Source organism: Vulpes vulpes, chromosome 9, assembly GCF_048418805.1.
Source record: "Vulpes vulpes isolate BD-2025 chromosome 9, VulVul3, whole genome shotgun sequence".
In the NCBI taxonomy this organism is placed as follows: Eukaryota; Metazoa; Chordata; class Mammalia; order Carnivora; family Canidae; genus Vulpes; species Vulpes vulpes.
This window is the reverse complement of record NC_132788.1, coordinates 109,391,776-109,407,465: the sequence shown is the minus strand read 5'-3', so window position 1 is coordinate 109,407,465 and position 15,690 is coordinate 109,391,776. Positions and strand designations below refer to the sequence as shown.

The following is a 15,690-nucleotide window of genomic DNA, read 5'->3' as shown; positions in this document are numbered from 1 at the left end:
GGAGCCCGGGAAGTTGTGGAGGGGGCGGAGCCTAGGCGGGGGCGGAGTCCGGGAGGTTGCGAAGGGCGGGGCCTGGGGCGGGGGGTGGAGCCCGGGAGGTGGTGGAGGGCGACGGGGGCGAAGCCTGGGGGGCGGAGCCTGGGGCGGGGGCGGAGCCCGGGAGGTTGCGAAGGGCGGGGCCTGGGGCGGGGGGTGGAGTCCGGGAGGTGGTGGAGGGCGACGGGGGCGGAGCCTGGGGCGGGGGCGGAGCCCGGGAGGTTGCGAAGGGCGGGGCCTGGGTGGGGGCGGGGCCTAGGGGCGGAGCCCGGGCGGCGGGGGCGGACCCCGGGGCGGCAACCCGGGTCCGCAGGCGTGGGCACCGGTCGCCCAGGGTGCAAGGGCCAGCCCCTGGACCGCGCGGTCCCTCCACAGCACATTCCAGACGCGGCTGCCCACGCGGGGCTGGGCCTCATGATCCCAGCGGCGGGGAATGTGCCAGCCGCGGCCTCTGCAGCGCCCGGGGCCTTGACCTCGGGTCTGACTCACTCCTGGGAGCGCCCTGGGCCCTGGGCCCCCCGAGGCCTAGACGCCCGGGACCCCTGCTCCCGCTGGAGCCCGGGAGGCTGCCCGCCCGCCCCCCCCGCGCCCCAGGCCCCGCCGCACGGTTCCCTCCTAACACGGCTCATCGCCAGCGAGTCCCCGCGGGGCTCCCCGCTCCTGACGGTGACACCGAGTTTCCTTGTAAAACTTAGGAAAAAGGTGAATGATAATTCAAGTGGCCCCGGGGTCCCGGGTTCGAGTCCCGTGTGGGGCTCCCTGCACGGAGCCTGCTTCTCCCTCGCCCTGGGTCTCTGCCTCTCTCTGTCTGCCTGTGTCTTTCGTGAATGAATAAATAAAATCTTTAAATTTAAAAAAATAGAAAAAAAAACTTAAAAAAAAAAAATAAGGCAGAGAAAGGCAGATAGAGAGGAGGCCGGATCCCGGCGCTGCCTGTGCGAGGTTGCCACGAGCCGGGGCGCCTGCGGGCTCAGTGGCTTGAGCGTCTGACTCTTGGTTTGGGCTCCGATCGTGGTCTCGGGGTCCCATGAGCCCAGGGTCATGGGATCGAGCCCCATGGCAGGCTCTGTTTAGCGGGGTGTCTGCTTCTCCCTCTCCCTCTGCGCTCTGTCTCTGTCTCTCTCAAAATAAATAGATCGCTTAAAAAGTAAATGAATTACCACACACCCAGTGCCCTCGACGACAGAAGCGCATTCTCACATTCCTGGAGACCCGCCCGACGCGCAGCATCAGCACCCGTGGGCTGGGATCCCTGGATGGCGCAGCGGTTTGGCGCCTGCTTTTGGCCCAGGGCGCGATCCTGGAGACCCGGGATTGAATCCCACGTCGGGCTCCCGGTGAATGGAGCCTGCTTCTCCCTCTGCCTGTGTCTCTGCCTATCTCTCTCTCTCTCTCTGTGACTATCATAAATAAATAAATAAAAATCTTTAAAAAAAAAAAAGCACCCGTGGGCTGGAACCAAGGGCTCTCGGTGGGGCGCCTGCCTTGGCTCAGGCCATGACCCCGGGGTCCCGGGATCAAGTCCCACGTCGAGCCCCCCGCGGGGAGCCTGCTTCTCCCTCTGCCTGGGTCTCTCATGAATAAATAAAATCTTTAAAAAATCCCAGACGACCTTGCCTGCAGCAGACACGGCCTGTGCCCGGAGGTGGGGCGGCACCATCCCTGCAGCCTACTCTCACGCATCCGCTACGTGGAAAGGTCCCAGCGCATGTTTCCTGAGGTGAGATGTCACGAGGGCGCATGTCAAGAATTCAGCTCGGGTGTCCGTGTCCTCCGAGCTCCTGGCACCGCCACCCACGGCCGACGCACCCGCCCTGCCGCCTCCCACCGCACAGTGGTTTGCACACAGTGTCGTGTTTATTGCCCAGGGAACCTGCTGCGGAGCCGAGAGACAGTGGCGCGTCAGGGGCCGCATGGCAGTGATGCTCACAGCACTGTCCTCGCACCCACTCCATAGGTGTCGCATCTCCCGAGGACGCACACCGTCTCTCCGCTCTGCCCGGTGAAGATGGGCTGCAGGATGTGCCCACGCGGGCCGCGGTGGGGCGGGTGGTCGGGAGGCGGGCTGGCAGCTCAGGTCCACCCTGACCCAGCAGGTCTACTTCTCTACCTGCACGCAGGACAAATGAAACCACGTCCACGGTGACACAATCCACAGCAGCCAAAGATAGAAATGACCAAGTGTCAATATATAAGTGATACAGTCCCTGGACCCCGAGCAGGAGCGAGGCCCCCACGTGCCCAGGGGACAGACCCGAGCCCACACGCTCAGGGAGGGAACCCAGACGCAGAAGGCCCCACGGGCTGGGAGTCCATGTGTGTGACACGTGCAGGGCAGGGGGGGGCTCATGGAGGTAGGGGTGGGAGTTGGGGCCGGGGGGAGGGGCTGGAGGTGCGGATGGGGATGAGGGCGGATGGCGACAGGACTTCCTTTTGGGGTGATGGAATGTTCTGGAACCGGATAGAGGTGATGGCTGACGATGCTGCCTTGAAAACACGGAGTTGCAGGCTTACCTGGGCGCACTGTGAGGTACGTGAATTATATTTCAATGAAGCTGTTATTAAGCTCCAACAGCACCCGGGGCAGGACAGCTTCCTGGGCGTGGGTCCACCCCCACCTCACAGAGCCCCCAGCACTGTCGTCCTGGGGCCAGGGCGGGGACACTCCAGGAAGGGGAGTTTCTGGCTGCTGGGAATCCGGATGTTAGGAGTCTGTGCCCAGCGAGCTTGTGCGTTGCCGCCCTCCATCCTCCGGCCCACGTTCCAGAGGCAGCAGGAGGCTCGGGGTGGGGTGGGGGGATGTGCGCTCCCATCCACGTGCCCAGGCCCCGGGGCTCGGGCACAGCCCGTAGGAGGCCCGCCTGCGCCTAGGAAGGAGGGTCAGGGCGTCCCCAGAGCGGGCCAAGGCTTTCCGGCTGCCAGGCGGCCCGCTCCGCCCCCCAGCACTGCACTGGGCCAGGCCTGTCCCCTCGGCTTCACCTGGGTGCTGCTTACGGTGCCACCTGGGACTGCGGAGCAGAGGAGCAGCGGAGCCCTGGGGTGTGTCCTGTGTGCGGCCTGGGGCAGCTGCTGACCCACCCACCCCTGTGTCCCCACCTGTCAACGACATCGCGGGGCTCTGTCTGGGGAGGCTCAGTGCGCCCCTCGCAGGATCCGGGCCGCAGGGTGGCTCCCAGCGGGCCTGGGTGTGTCTAGTCATGAGCGGGGATGGCTGTCGATGGAGCCACCCTCCCGGGCCACGCAGCTCTGGACGCTGGGGACCGGGGGACCGGGCCCGCCCCAGCCATCATCCCCGCCCGGGTCAGCCGGCCACAGACGTGCTCGCGAGCGCGGCACCGCTCCCGTCCCCCGCCCAACCCCGGTGCGCCCGGCGGTCCCTGGGGTCACTTGCTCCCTGGGGCCTGGCTCTAGGGGGCTCCAGCCTGGGGCCAGGCGAGTCCACCGGGCACGACCCCTGGCAGCTCCGCCCCTCCCGGGTCTCGGGCTCCCCCGGCGCTGTGTCCCTGTGTCCCTCCGTGTCCCTGCGGGCCCGCCTGTCTCACACCCACGCCCCCGCAGCCCCTGCAGGCTAAGCCGGTGACTCACGGACACGCACTGGCCTCCCCGCCCCGCAAGACAAACACGCGCGGAGGCAAGACAGTTCCGGAGTGGCCCCGCCCCTCGCCCCGCCCCCTGAGCGCAAGCCCCGCCCACCGCCGGCTCCCGACCGTGGGCCCGCCCCGCCCCCTGGCGCAGGCCCCGCCCACCGCCGGCTGCCGACCGTGGGCCCGCCCCGCCCCTGCCTCCCTATTGGCCCGCGCCGGCCGGCCCGCGTGGCCCCGCCCCCCCGGCGATGGCCGAGCCGCGGACGCGCGGGGGGCGGCGAGAGCGGGCGGCGAGCGGGGCGCGGGGCGCGGGGCGATGCGCGGCCGCCTGTGGCTGGGGCTGGCGTGGCTGCTGCTGGCTCGGGCGCCGGGCGCCGCGGGGACCCCGGGCGGCCCGCGGAGGCCGCGCAGCTACCCGCACCTGGAGGGCGACGTGCGCTGGCGGCGCCTCTTCTCGTCCACCCGCTTCTTCCTGCGCGTGGACCCCGGCGGCCGCGTGCAGGGCACCCGCTGGCGCCACGGCGCGGACAGTGAGTCGGGGCGGGCGGGCGGGCGGGGCGGCAGCCGTGGTGGGGACCGGCCGGTCGTCCCGCGGGGTGTGCGGTGTCGGCCGCGCCGCTCCCGGCTGGGGCCTCGGTTTCCCCAGCTGTGAAATGGGCCCGGCGCAGGCGCTGGAGGGCCGGACAGCGGAGGGAACGCTCCCAGCTCCGGGCCTGGCTCCAGCGGCAGAGAAAGGTGTTTGCCGAATAGGTGAGGCAGGGTCCCTGGGCGCGTGGGCCGAGCGAAGCCGCCCCGGGTCCCGGTGACACCGCGAGGTGGGAGCAGAGCTGGGGTCCGCGCCGCGCCCAAGCCCAGAACCCGCCCGGGCGGGGGCCCCTCTGTTTGTTCCCACACACCCTCCAGGTGGCCGAGGCCCAGAGAGGGCAGACCAGGGCCCCAGGGTCACCCGGCTGCGTGGGCGTCGGGGTGTTGCTGGCGCTCCTAAACGCCCAGAACCTTGTCGCGTTGGAGTCACCGCGCTGACGCCCTGCCCAGCAAACAGGAGGCACTCAATAAGTGTTTGTGGGATGTATGCAGGCGAGAGCACGAGCAGAGGGGGCGGAGGAGCCCGGGCACCCGCGGCGGGCAGTGCCCCTGCGGGCCGTCTGCCGGGAGCTCCGGGGCCGGGCTGGGCAGCGGGGCGGGGGGTGTAATCATGGCCACTGCCTGAATCACCACCATTAGGGCAGATAATCACCCCCTGCCCTTGCAGCTGCTTTCATCGGGCTCCCAGGGCTCTCATTAGGCGCACCGGACAGGGGCGATGACGAGGGGACTGGCTGGGCCGGCATCGCAGGTGGGCACCGGCCGGCAGGTGGCTCCAGGCCGGCTGTGGGGCCCGGGCCTCCGGGGGACTGGGGACGGGCGCTGCGTCTCTCGGAGCCTCGGGTTCCCCATCTGGGCAGCAGTGGTGGTGACTCGCAGGCCGGCTCTGTGGGGTGGGCGTGGGGAGCTCTCCTCTCCTTCCCTACTTCTGTGGTCATTGACTCGGTGGCTCCCGTGTGCTGCAGTGGCCGCAGGGAGGTCGCCGTGACCAGCCCACCCTCCTGAGGCTCCCACAGCAGAGGGCAAAGCGGTTACACACGCGATCAGCTAATAGGGTCATTTCACAGGAGGCCACATAGGGTGCGAGTCAAATGAAAATAGGGTGAGGTCCTGGTGCAGCTTAATCTGAGAGGCCTGGGGCCCCCCGAGGAGGTGGGGCTGGGTGGGCTCTCCTGCAGACAGAAGCTGACTGTGCAAGAGGAGCCGGGTGCCTGACGGGGGAGGTTGCGGGTACAGAGGCCCCATGCTGCGTGGGGTGAGCTCCCCATCGCCTGAGGCATCCAAGTCCAGGCTGCAGACCGGAGGGCAAAGCCTCGACTCCAGATTAGCCCCTGGTACACGGCGGGGCCCGGGTGTGGGAGACTCCTCACTCCTCAGGTCCGCACACTGGGCAGCGGGGACGGGGGGAGCCACGGGGAAGGCTCCTCAGGGGCTCCCCCGCCTGCCGATGGGGCCCCACACTGGCTCTGGCACGTCCCAGGCCTCAGTTTCCCTCTCTGGGGAGTGGGCACGGTCAGCACCCCCCACTGGGGTTGTGGGGTGCAGTTGGGGCTCCCTGAGCACCCCGTGTCCCCCACCATCTGGAGCTCCGTGTGCCCAGCCGGGATGGCCAGGGTGGGAGGCCGCGAACTGCCAGTGTGGCCGGCACCGGGTGGCCTACACCCATCCTGCCCGTCCTGCTTGTCACCTGTTGTGACAGCGGAGCTCCAGGCACCCCCCACCCCAAAGCCCTCCCTGCCCCGCACTCGGCTGCGGCTCCCAGGCCCTCGGACCCCTCCCTGCTGACATCCTCCCACCTTCCTGCCCCCATGCCCCCGGGTGCTCCCGGCCCCTCCCGGCAGGGCCTGTGGCTCCCCTGTGTCCACGCTCGGGGCCCAGCCCCCAGGAGGCCTGGATGACCCATGAGCCAACAGGAGCGCCGGGGCCGGGGGCGGGGGCAGGCCCTGGCTGACCCCCAGCCTCCCCCCAGGCATCATCGAGATCCGCTCCATCCGCGTGGGCGTCGTGGCCCTCAAGGCTGTGCACACCGGCTTCTACGTGGCCATGAACCGCGGGGGGCACCCGTACGGGTCGGTGAGTGCCGTGGGGCCGGCGGGCGGCCGGGTGTCTGCCGGGGGGCGGGGTGCCCGTGGCCCGCCTCACACGCCCGACCCCCCGAAGCGGGTCTACACTGCCCACTGCAGGTTCCAGGAGCGCATCGAGGAGAACGGCTACAACACGTACGCCTCGCTCCGCTGGCGCCACCGCGGTCGGCCCATGTTCCTGGCGCTGGATGGGCAGGGGGCCCCGCGGCGTGGTGGCCGGACACAGCGGCACCACCTGTCCACCCACTTCCTGCCCGTCCTGGTCTCCTGAGGCCGCCAGGGCTTCCACGAGGGGTCTGAGCCGCGTGGCCCGGGGCGCGGCCCAGCACGTCGGGTCACTCCCCGTTTCCAAGCGCTCGCGGGACGTCTGCCGCGTGCCGGGCCAGGCACCTGCCTGCCTGACCCCCGGGAGCTCCTGAGTCTGGGGACAGGCGGACGCCAAGCTGAGCAGAGGCCACAGGTGTCCAGTCACAAGCGGGGGGCACGGACGCCCCAGAAACGCTCCGCCCGGGCTGGAGCCTGAAGGATGTGGCCAGGCGGTCGGTCCCCAGAAGGGCTGGGACGCGGCTGAGGCGGCTGGGAGGTGGGAACCCGTTGGGGTGTTGGAGGCTGGGGGAGGGGCAGCACGGACGTGCCACGGGGTGACAGGTCTCCATCCTGGTCCCGGGAGGTGGGGGTGACCTAGGGCCCTGGGGGTCCCCCCGAGAGGCAGCGGGGAGCCCCAGACACGGGCAGACCCCGCGCTGCTGGCGGTGACGGAGGAGGGGCCGCGGGCCGGGGAGGGGGCGCCCCTGGAAGGTGGGGGGCAGGGGGGTCTCCTTGGGGCCCCGGGGGGGTGGGTGACCTGGGGGTGACCAGTTCTGCCTGCCCCTGGGTTTTAGGACTTGAGGCCATCAGAGCACCCCCGTGAGCGGTGGCGTCCCAGCGGAGCACACACGTGCACACACACGTGCACACACACGTGCACGCGGGTCTCCAGCAGCTCCGGTGGTGACCGTGGGGCGGGGCGGGCAGGGTGGTGGTGGCAGGGGGGCCCGTGCAGGCCGAGGGGCTCCGGGGCTGCTCCCTCCCAGCACCCTGAGCCCTGCCGCCGTGGGCCGGGGGGACGCCGTGCGGGGAGGGCGACGGTCCTGGGGGCTCCCACCCCCAGCAGCCACCCTGCACCTGGAGGATGAGGTCGGGGAGCACGTGCTGGAGGGGCGCTGGGTGGGGCTGTGGCCCTCGGCGAAGCTCTGCAACCTCGGCGGCTGTCGCGGGGCGGCTCCCGGGCGGGTCCGCGGCCACGGAGCTGGCGAAGGCGCGACCTCGGGGCCGCACAGCTTGGGCCCCCCAGCGCCGCGCAGAAGGAAAACACCGAGCACCCGCTTGTTTCTAAGTAGGTGTATTTTTAAATAGCTCTCAAGATACACATATTTTTTTCCTTTAAAAAACGTCTGTCGGAGCAGTTTTGTTGTGTTGCTGGTCGTCCTGTGGTCCCGAGCCCCCTGCGCTTGGCTTGGGGCCTGGTGGCCTGTCCGGGCATCGCGGAGACCCCGGCCGAGCGGCTCCACCCGGTCTTTCCACAGATCATGCAGGGCCGCACGTGAGCTAAAACGTCCATTTATTTCAAAGCAGTAATAATTTAAAATTATAAAAACCTTTCCGCCGTTGACTGTGTGGAGGGTGAGGTTAGAGACAAACGGGTGGGGGAGCCGGGGGCGCCCGGGGGTGCCGTGTGCCCAGGCCCCTGCGCCTGACGCCCCTCGGGGAGGCCTGAGCTCTCTCCAGCCTGGAGGCGGCGGTCCTCCGAGTCTCTGCCTGCAGCGGGGGTGGTGTGGGCGCCGAGGCGGGTGGGGGCACCTCCAGGCTCCAGCTCCGCGGCACCCCCACCGCCCCGCAGGGCCTGGGGCGCGAGGTCCTGTGCTCACCGGGGGCGGCCGGAGGGGGGCGGGGCGAGGGGCTCAGGAGTTGCCGGCTGGGTTTTCGTTGCTCGGCGAGCTGGAGGAGGACGACGACGAGGAGGACGAGAAGCTCACGCCGGTCAGGCCCGGGGGGTTGGTGGCTGTGTTCTGTCCCGTGAGGCTTTTCCGGCACACAGGGCAGCTGTCGTGCTTTGTGGGGACAGAGGGGGGCGCGGTTCAGAGGCCAAGTGGGGGGTGGGGGCCCAGAGGCCGCAGCCCAGGGGCTCACCTGCTGCAGCCAGGGCACGATGCAGCCGTCGTGGAAGAGGTGGCTGCAGGGCAGCTGCCGCACGCGCTCCCCCAGCCCGTAGTCGTCCTTGCACACGGGGCACTCCAGCCCGGAGCCTGCGGAGCGGGGAGCCTGTGACAGCCCGAGACCCGCGGGGCAGCCCTGGGGCACGCAGGGCGGACTCCCAAGCCCCGTGTCCTGGGGAGGGGTCGGTGTCGGGACAGGGACCGCGGCCCCGCAGCTGAGAGCCACACACCTACGTGTTCCTCGGTGACGGGGACGGTGGGGAGGGCCTGGATTTTCTCTTTGTCTGCAGGCGGGGGGCCTGTGTTTTCAAACTGATTGAGGAGCTGAAAGACAAGAGGCCAGAGTGCCGGGAGCTCGGCAGGCAGGCGCGGCCCCTCGCCCCGCAGGGCTCTGAAATCAAGGCCGGGTTACCTGCAAAAGCACCAAGGCTGGTCCTCAGACCCCCCTGAAGCCGAGCCCCGCGCTCCTACCCGCGCTTCTGCTTGTCCCGTCAGGGCCACCTCGCACCCAGGGGGCGGCGGCCCTGGGGACAGCACGACCCCTCCCGGCACCGAGAGCCAGGCCCCTACCCCCCGCCCGGGGGGGCTCAGGATGTGGAGGTTCACGGGCACCCCAGGGCGGCTGGGGCAGGGCACCCACCCCGGGGACCCTCATCCCCTGGAGCATGGCTCGTCCCCCATCTCGTCCTCAGCAGAGGGATATGGCGACTCCCCAGTGCCCACCACGGGGCGGCCACCCTGTACCTGCGTGATGATGGCATCCAGGCCGTTGGCCCCCCAGGCGTAGTCCATCGGGTTTGAGTGCAGGACACCCCTGGGCAGAGAGGTCTGGGGTTTAAGTGGCGGAGGGGCTGGGGAGGGCGCCAGGGGACCCGCCCCCCCTACTCACCAGGGGCCCAGGCCCAGGCTGGGGATGCTGGCGGGAGTGATGATGCCGTTGACCAGCTGCTGGATGATCCTGGAACAGAGCAGGGGCCGGGCCTGTGGTCAGCGCCCTCCCGGGTAGGGCCCTGTGTGAGCCCACGGTGACGGGCCAGGCTGCACCTGTGAGGACGCTGGCGGCCGGGCCGTCCCCACTGGGGGTGGGGCCTCCACGGAACAAGCCTCAGCCCGCAGCACGGAGGGAGCTCGGGCCATGGAGCGGAGACGCCGGCACCACCCTGCTCGCCCGCCGCTGGGACACTGGGACCCAGATGTGAGCGGCCAAGTCTCAGCCACGGCGTGGGGGCGGGAGGGGGAGGGATGGGGACGGGCAGGGACGACCCAGAAGGACGGGGCACGGCGTGGACGAGGGCCCTCGCTCAGGGCCCGCCCCGGGGCCCCCAGGACCCTCGGAAGGGCACACGGCCAGTCCGCAGAGTCGGGATGGGGCAGGCCGCCAGACTCCCAGGAGCGCCCCCGCGTGCCCTCACCCTTCCAGCGTGGGGACGCCTTCGTGCCGGCCGGTGGCCCGCCGTGCGGTGAGGCGAGCGCGGGGCTGCCGGGCGCCATACCGGTGCCGGGAGTGTTGCTCTCTCTCCCGCCGGCTCTCGGGGTCCCTGCCCTCTTCGGCCTGCACCCCAGGGGGGAACGTGGGGATCTCGAAGCTGTCGTCAAAGATGCCGAAAGCAAACTGCCCGTAGCCCTGCGGCAGCGTGAACAGGTGCTGGTCCACGTTCTGTGGGGAGGAGGACCGTGATCACAGGCAGGGCAGCAGGCCCTCGCCCGGACCCCACGTCTCGTCCGGGCGCCACGGGGCGCAGTCCCAGGCTCGGGGCTCGGAGGGAGGGGGACGCACCAGGGGAGCCTCGGTGTGTGCAGGACAAAGGAGGGAGGAGAGGCCCCAGGGGTCAAGGGTCAATGGTCAAGGGTCAGGCCCAGGGACAGCCTGATGGGGGAAGGGGGTAGAGGAGGGCAGAGGGCACAGGGGACGGCAGCTGCCTGAAGGGAAGCCTGCGGTCTGCGGCCGACTCACCTCGAACGGCGGCCTGCTCTGGTCCGTGGGGGCCGTGGAGGGTGCGGACCCGTTCTCTGTGCTCCTGGGAGGACGGCGCAAGTCAGCAGGGGGTCCCCCGGCCTCGGGCTGCCCCCCCCCCACGTGGCCCATCCGGGCTCTGCCCACAGACCTGAACCACCCCAGGGGCCTGGGTCGGGCCGCGTGCACCTGGGCCGCGTTACCTGGTCTCTTCTGGAAGCTCCTCAATGAAACCAGACTCGCATCTGGGGCAGATGTAATCCTGCGGAGGAGAGGGCGGGTGAGCGCCGGGCCGGAGGGGCCGCGGACTCAGCGCAGGACACGCTCCACAAGCACCTGGGAAACTGCTCAAGGCCAGGGTCAGACTCGTGGGGCAGCCTGGGCGGGGCACAGGCACCCATCACCCGGGGCAACGGCCGCTGCGTCTCCAGGCCTGGAGCCCCCGGACCTGCCCCTGCTGCAGGGGACCCCACCACAGTCCACAGCACCAGCTGCCGAAGGCTCTGACAAGGCCTGTACCAAACGGGGTCCACGGAGCAGCCCCCACGTGCACACAGAAGCACCCGCCCCAAGCTCCTGGGAGGGTCGCATGACTGACCTTGGGGCCCCAGGAGCTCACATCCCAGGAAGGTAACCACGGAGGCTGGAAGTGCCACCCAGGCAAAGGGACTGGCCTGTGGGTATCCCATGGTGGCGCTTCTGGAACATTCCGGCAGCCCCAGCACAGAGCCTGTGACCCCATCCCCACTGGCCACGCCCCTTCCCGGCTCCCCACCCCCCAATGGTCAGACGGGGGAGACAGAGATGTCCTAACTGGAGGCTGGGGGACCGGCCCAGGGGCAGCGAGGTGGGAAACGCCAGACCCCACCTCCGGTTCCCAGAAACAAGCCCAAGCCCAAGCCCAAGCCCACACCCGTGAGGGTCCCGGAGCCACAGGGTCGGGAAGACAGCTCAGCTCTACCCTCGGGGACTTTCGGAAGCGCTCCCCCCGGTGGGAGAGAAGGGGGCGCTGACCGTCCCAGGGGGGTCACGGGCACAGGGGGCTGTGACCGTCCCCCAGGGCAGCGACACCGCGGCTCGGCCTGGCCCTTCCCTGCTGACATCCAGGAGCGCCAGGCACCTCCATCGGGGCAGCGGGCACCACCGCAGCACAGGCCGCGACCCCTGCGCTCCCCGCGCTGCCGAAGGCAAAGGGGTCCTCAAAGGGGTCTGAGCCCAGTGGGGGGCTGGTAGCAAGAGCTGCATAGGGCGTGGGAACTGAATCCCAGATACACACACAACCCTGGTACTTCATCGACCGAGATACAAACCACCCAACTAAAAACAGCTCAAGAACCAACAGGCAAGTCTCCAAAGACACGACGGAGGCCGCCCAGCGCCCTGGGCCCAGGCACCGCACCCCAGAACCCGGGACACGCGGCCTGCCCGCAACACACGATGACAAGTGGCGGCGAGGACGCGAGGACGCGGAGCCATCAGAACCCCACCAGGCCGGGGGGCCGTGACCCGGGGCAGCCGCTTCAGACACGGCCCCGCGGTCCCTGGAAGAGCCGCACGCAGTCATCGACCGACCCCGCGGTTCCGCGGCTGCGCACGCGCCCGGGGGGCAACAAGGACGCACGTCACACAAAACCCACCATCGCACGTCCACGGGGGATGTGGCCCAGCCACGCGCAGGAGCACCACTTGGTCGCCGGCGGGAGTGAGGCCCCCTGACACTGCCCTGGGGATGGACCCTGAGCCCCCGACGCTCGGGGAGGGAACCAGACACAGGAGGCCCCTCGGGTGCGAGTCCATGCGTGTGACACGTCCAGGACGGGCTCGTCCACGCACGGGGAGGGGGCTGGGGGGGCAGGCAATGACTAATGGGGACGGGGTGCCCTTGGGGTGATGTTCTGGAACTGGATAGGCCGTTGGGTGCACGACTCCTGCGTGTACAGAAAGCACGGAAGCGCGCCCTGTGCACAGGTGGGCGGTGTCTCAACAAGACTGTGAGGAGCAGCGAGGACAGTGACCTGCGCACCTCTAAGTGGAGCCATGGGGGCAGCTCTGCAGCACACGGGGGGACCGGCCCGGGGGGGCGGCACGTGGAGGCGTCTGCAAGGGGCTCCCCTTGGCCCAGGGCTGGCGGGAAGGTGCGGGCTCTCCCCGTTTCCTCGCGGAGCCCACCTGCCCACACCTGCCTGTCAGCCGGGGGCCTCCGTGAGCAGCGGCCCCTGCGTCCCCCGAGCAGGCCGCCTGTCCCCAGCCCCGCGCCACCTGGGCAAGGCTGAGGGGCCGGAGCGGAGCTGCCGGGGCTTGCGGCGGCTCCTGAGCGTCCCCCGGCGCACGAGCCCCGGTCCCGCTCTCTGCTCTGCACTCTGCGCTGTGGGCACCCCAGCCGGCCGCTCCCGCTCCCCTGCCCTCTTCTCAGGGCCTGCGCACCAGGCCCTCTGCGGAGCGCTCTCCCCCAGATAGCTACCTGGCTCGCCCCCTCTCCAAAGCGGGTCTCTGCTCAAACGTCACCTCCTGGCTGCGAGCCTCGGTCTCCCCACCTGTAAACGGAGACGGCCTCAAGCCTAGGGCCCTGGAGTCCGCGGCCACCGAGGACCAGAGGGCTGTGGCTCCTCTGCTGGCCGTGGGCAGGGCCCGGCCTCTGTACTCTCTACCCCGAGCAAGCCCCACACGCTGAACCCAGATGTGCCCGTCTGAGCCGTGGACCACCCGGCACAGGATTTCAGGCAGGCTCCAGCCTCTGCTCGCAGGCAGCGGGGAAGGGACCAGATCCGGGGGTGTCCCCGCGCTCTGCACGCCCCAAAGGCTTCGGTTAACCCGAGCAGCCAAGTGAGGAGACCCTCGATGGAGCAGGTCCCGAGCCTGCGTCCAGGTAGGGGCAGCCCGTGCTCGCCCGCCCTAACTCGCGAGCACCCGTGTCTAACCAACGGCTCCTCACCATGAACCGCTTATCTCTCCCCTAAGAGGAGGGCAGGGGGAGGCGAGGGGACGACCCTACCTGATAATGCACCTATGAGGTGCACTAACCCGTCCTGAGTGACGGGGAGCACACGGGGTGCAGACAAGGGAGCGACCCGCCCAGGCCAGGCAGGTACGGGTAAACGGGGGACCCCCTGGCGGAGTCACAGTGGCGGCTGGCCCCCCGAGATCCTCTGCCCTGGGTGAGGTCGGCCCTAGGGCCCCCCAAGGGGCCAGAACTCCAAGAGTGGCACAGAGCCAGGGAGGACCCCTGGGGTGCAGAGGGACTGGGGCTCGGGGCCACACACAGACGTGGGACTGCCCCACCCCACCAGCCCCCCGACCCCAGGAGCGCACCTGCTGCCCACAGCCCGCCTCAGCTGCCACTGCGCAGAGGGACCCCGCGGCCCCACGGAACGCCGACCCGCCCTCACCACTCCCCACCCCCTCGCACTTTCTTCCTGTGGTCCCAGCAGCTGCCACCACTTCCCACGTTCACACCCCATCTGTCCCCCCAGCGCCCCTGAGCATCACGCCCGCTGCCGGATGCCGGGATGCCACGGTGCGGAGCCACGGCAGGGCCCCGCAGGTGTGAGGCCTTCCCGCCCAGGGCCCCCCGGGCCCACCTTCCTTGGTCTTCCCAGGGTGCTTCTGCCGCCGCTGCTGGGGCTGGGACCCCCGACAGCACACGTGTGCCCCGTGCTGGGGGCTCCGCTCACGGCAGCCTCCAGCGGTTCCACGCGGCTCAGGTGGGCGCCCCAGCGCGGGGCCTGCCCAGCGCCCGGCCACCTCCGCGGGCTCAGCCTGCTTCCGACCCGCTGACGTCAGACCCTGAGCACGCAGCAGCCCTCCCTGGAGCACCCAGTGGGCGTCCGCGGAGCCCCGGTGGGGTCCGCCGGCTTCGCCTCTCCAGCTGCAAATGGACGGCTCAGCGCGGAGCAGGCGTGCACCCCGGGCCGGCACAGGGCGCAGGAGGCGGCCACAGGGTGCCCGGGCAGGCGGGCCCAGCCCCGGGCGCTCCGAGGGGAGGGCCGAGGGCCTCTCGCGGCGCCTGTAGGGGCAGGGACGGGGGGGGGGGGGGGGGGGCGCCCCGCTGCGTCCCGGGGAGGATGAGTCTGGGCGTGTGCGGCCGCCTGCTGGCTCCTGCTCCCACACGCCCGGCTCCAGCGAGGCCGCCAGCCTGGCCCCGGGCGGGCTCCCAGACCCTCCTGCGGGCGGGAGCGGGGCGCCACGGCGGGGTGGGCCTGCGGGGCCCACGGGGCCCACGGGGCCGCCTCCCCGCGAACCGGGCGCGCGCTCCTGCCGACGGCGCTCACCGTCGCGGTCCCCGGGCTGCGGCTCTGAGGACAAAGGTCGGGGCCGCGGGCCGCGGGCGCAGGGGCGAGGTCGGGGCCGCGGCTCAGGCCGCCGACCCGGAAGTGGCCGCGCAGCGCCCGGGGGTCGGGGCGCCGGGCGCCGGGGGCCGGGGCCGGGCTCGGGGCGCAGCAGCCGGAAGCGGCGGCGCAGGGCTTCCGGGAGCCGCGGGGCACGTCGGGCGGCCCGGCAGGTGCGGCGCACCTGGGCCCCGGCCCCTGGAGCCCGGCCCGGCACGAGCAGCGCCCGCCGCCGCCGCCAGCCGCGGGGACGCGGGGACGCGGGGACGCAGGCCGAGCCCGGGCGCGCCGCTCCCAGGTCGCCGCCGCGCCCGCCCCGGGGCCCCCAGGCCGCGGCAGCCAGGCCCCCGCCCCCGCCCCCTCCGCCGGCGCCGGTCACGCGGCCGCCGCGGCCTCAGTTTCCCCGGCGGGGCCGGCCCGCCTCAGGCCGAGGGAGCGCTCCCGCCGACGCCGGCCCGGGCCTCACCGGCAGGCGCGGCACGATCTCGACGGAGCAGCAGTGGCAGAAGTACCGTCCGGGCTGCGGCGACGCCTCGGCCATGGCCACTGCCGCCTCCTCCGCGCCGCCCGCCCCCCGCGCGGCGCCCGCCGCCGGCCGTTTGCTGCTCCCTTGCCGGCCGACGCGCCCGCGCACGCTCACGCACGCTCACGCACGCTCACGCACGGCACGCACGGCACGCACGGCGTGGGGCGGGGGAGCGCGCGGGAGCGAGGCGGGCGGCGCGCGCGGCGGGCGCCGTCTGGGCGACGGTGGTCGCCGAGGGACAAACTCGGCCGGGCGCCTCTCGCGCGGAGCTGCGGGCGGGGGCGGGGCTTCTGGCGGGGGCGGGGCTCCGGGTAGGGGGCGGGGCCGAGTCACCCGGGCGGGGAGCGGGGATGTGGCTGGGGGCGAGCCCGGCTGGGAGGCTGGAGGAAGCGGAGGGGCGC

The 15,690-nt window shown here is 71.2% G+C and overlaps 2 protein-coding genes across 4 annotated transcripts; one reads left to right on the top strand and one right to left on the bottom strand.

Moving 5' to 3' along the window:
• The first annotated feature begins 3,902 nt into the window (after positions 1-3,902).
• Positions 3,903-6,970, top strand: FGF22 (fibroblast growth factor 22). Of its 2 annotated transcripts, none has more exons than XM_072722080.1 (3): positions 3,903-4,150; positions 6,175-6,278; positions 6,366-6,903. In XM_072722080.1, exons 1-3 carry the CDS (start codon positions 3,937-3,939, stop codon positions 6,558-6,560), a joined length of 513 nt encoding a protein of 170 aa, XP_072578181.1. In that variant the 5' UTR covers positions 3,903-3,936; the 3' UTR covers positions 6,561-6,903. The 2 variants fall into 2 exon arrangements, with proteins under 2 accessions (XP_072578181.1, XP_072578179.1); XM_072722078.1 differs by having other exon boundaries at positions 3,906-4,150; positions 6,389-6,970.
• A 684-nt stretch (positions 6,971-7,654) lies between these two features.
• RNF126 (ring finger protein 126) lies at positions 7,655-15,408 on the bottom strand. 2 transcript variants are annotated; one of them, XM_072722076.1, is made up of 9 exons: positions 15,230-15,406; positions 10,642-10,700; positions 10,439-10,502; positions 9,897-10,141; positions 9,374-9,442; positions 9,229-9,298; positions 8,715-8,808; positions 8,459-8,574; positions 7,655-8,379 (listed from the first exon to the last, which is right to left on the bottom strand). In XM_072722076.1, the coding sequence occupies exons 1-9, from the start codon at positions 15,302-15,304 to the stop codon at positions 8,230-8,232; spliced, it is 942 nt and encodes a 313-aa protein (XP_072578177.1). In that variant the 5' UTR covers positions 15,305-15,406; the 3' UTR covers positions 7,655-8,229. The 2 variants fall into 2 exon arrangements, with proteins under 2 accessions (XP_072578177.1, XP_072578178.1); XM_072722077.1 differs by having other exon boundaries at positions 7,873-8,379; positions 9,978-10,141; positions 15,230-15,408.
• Positions 15,409-15,690: the final 282 nt, after the last annotated feature.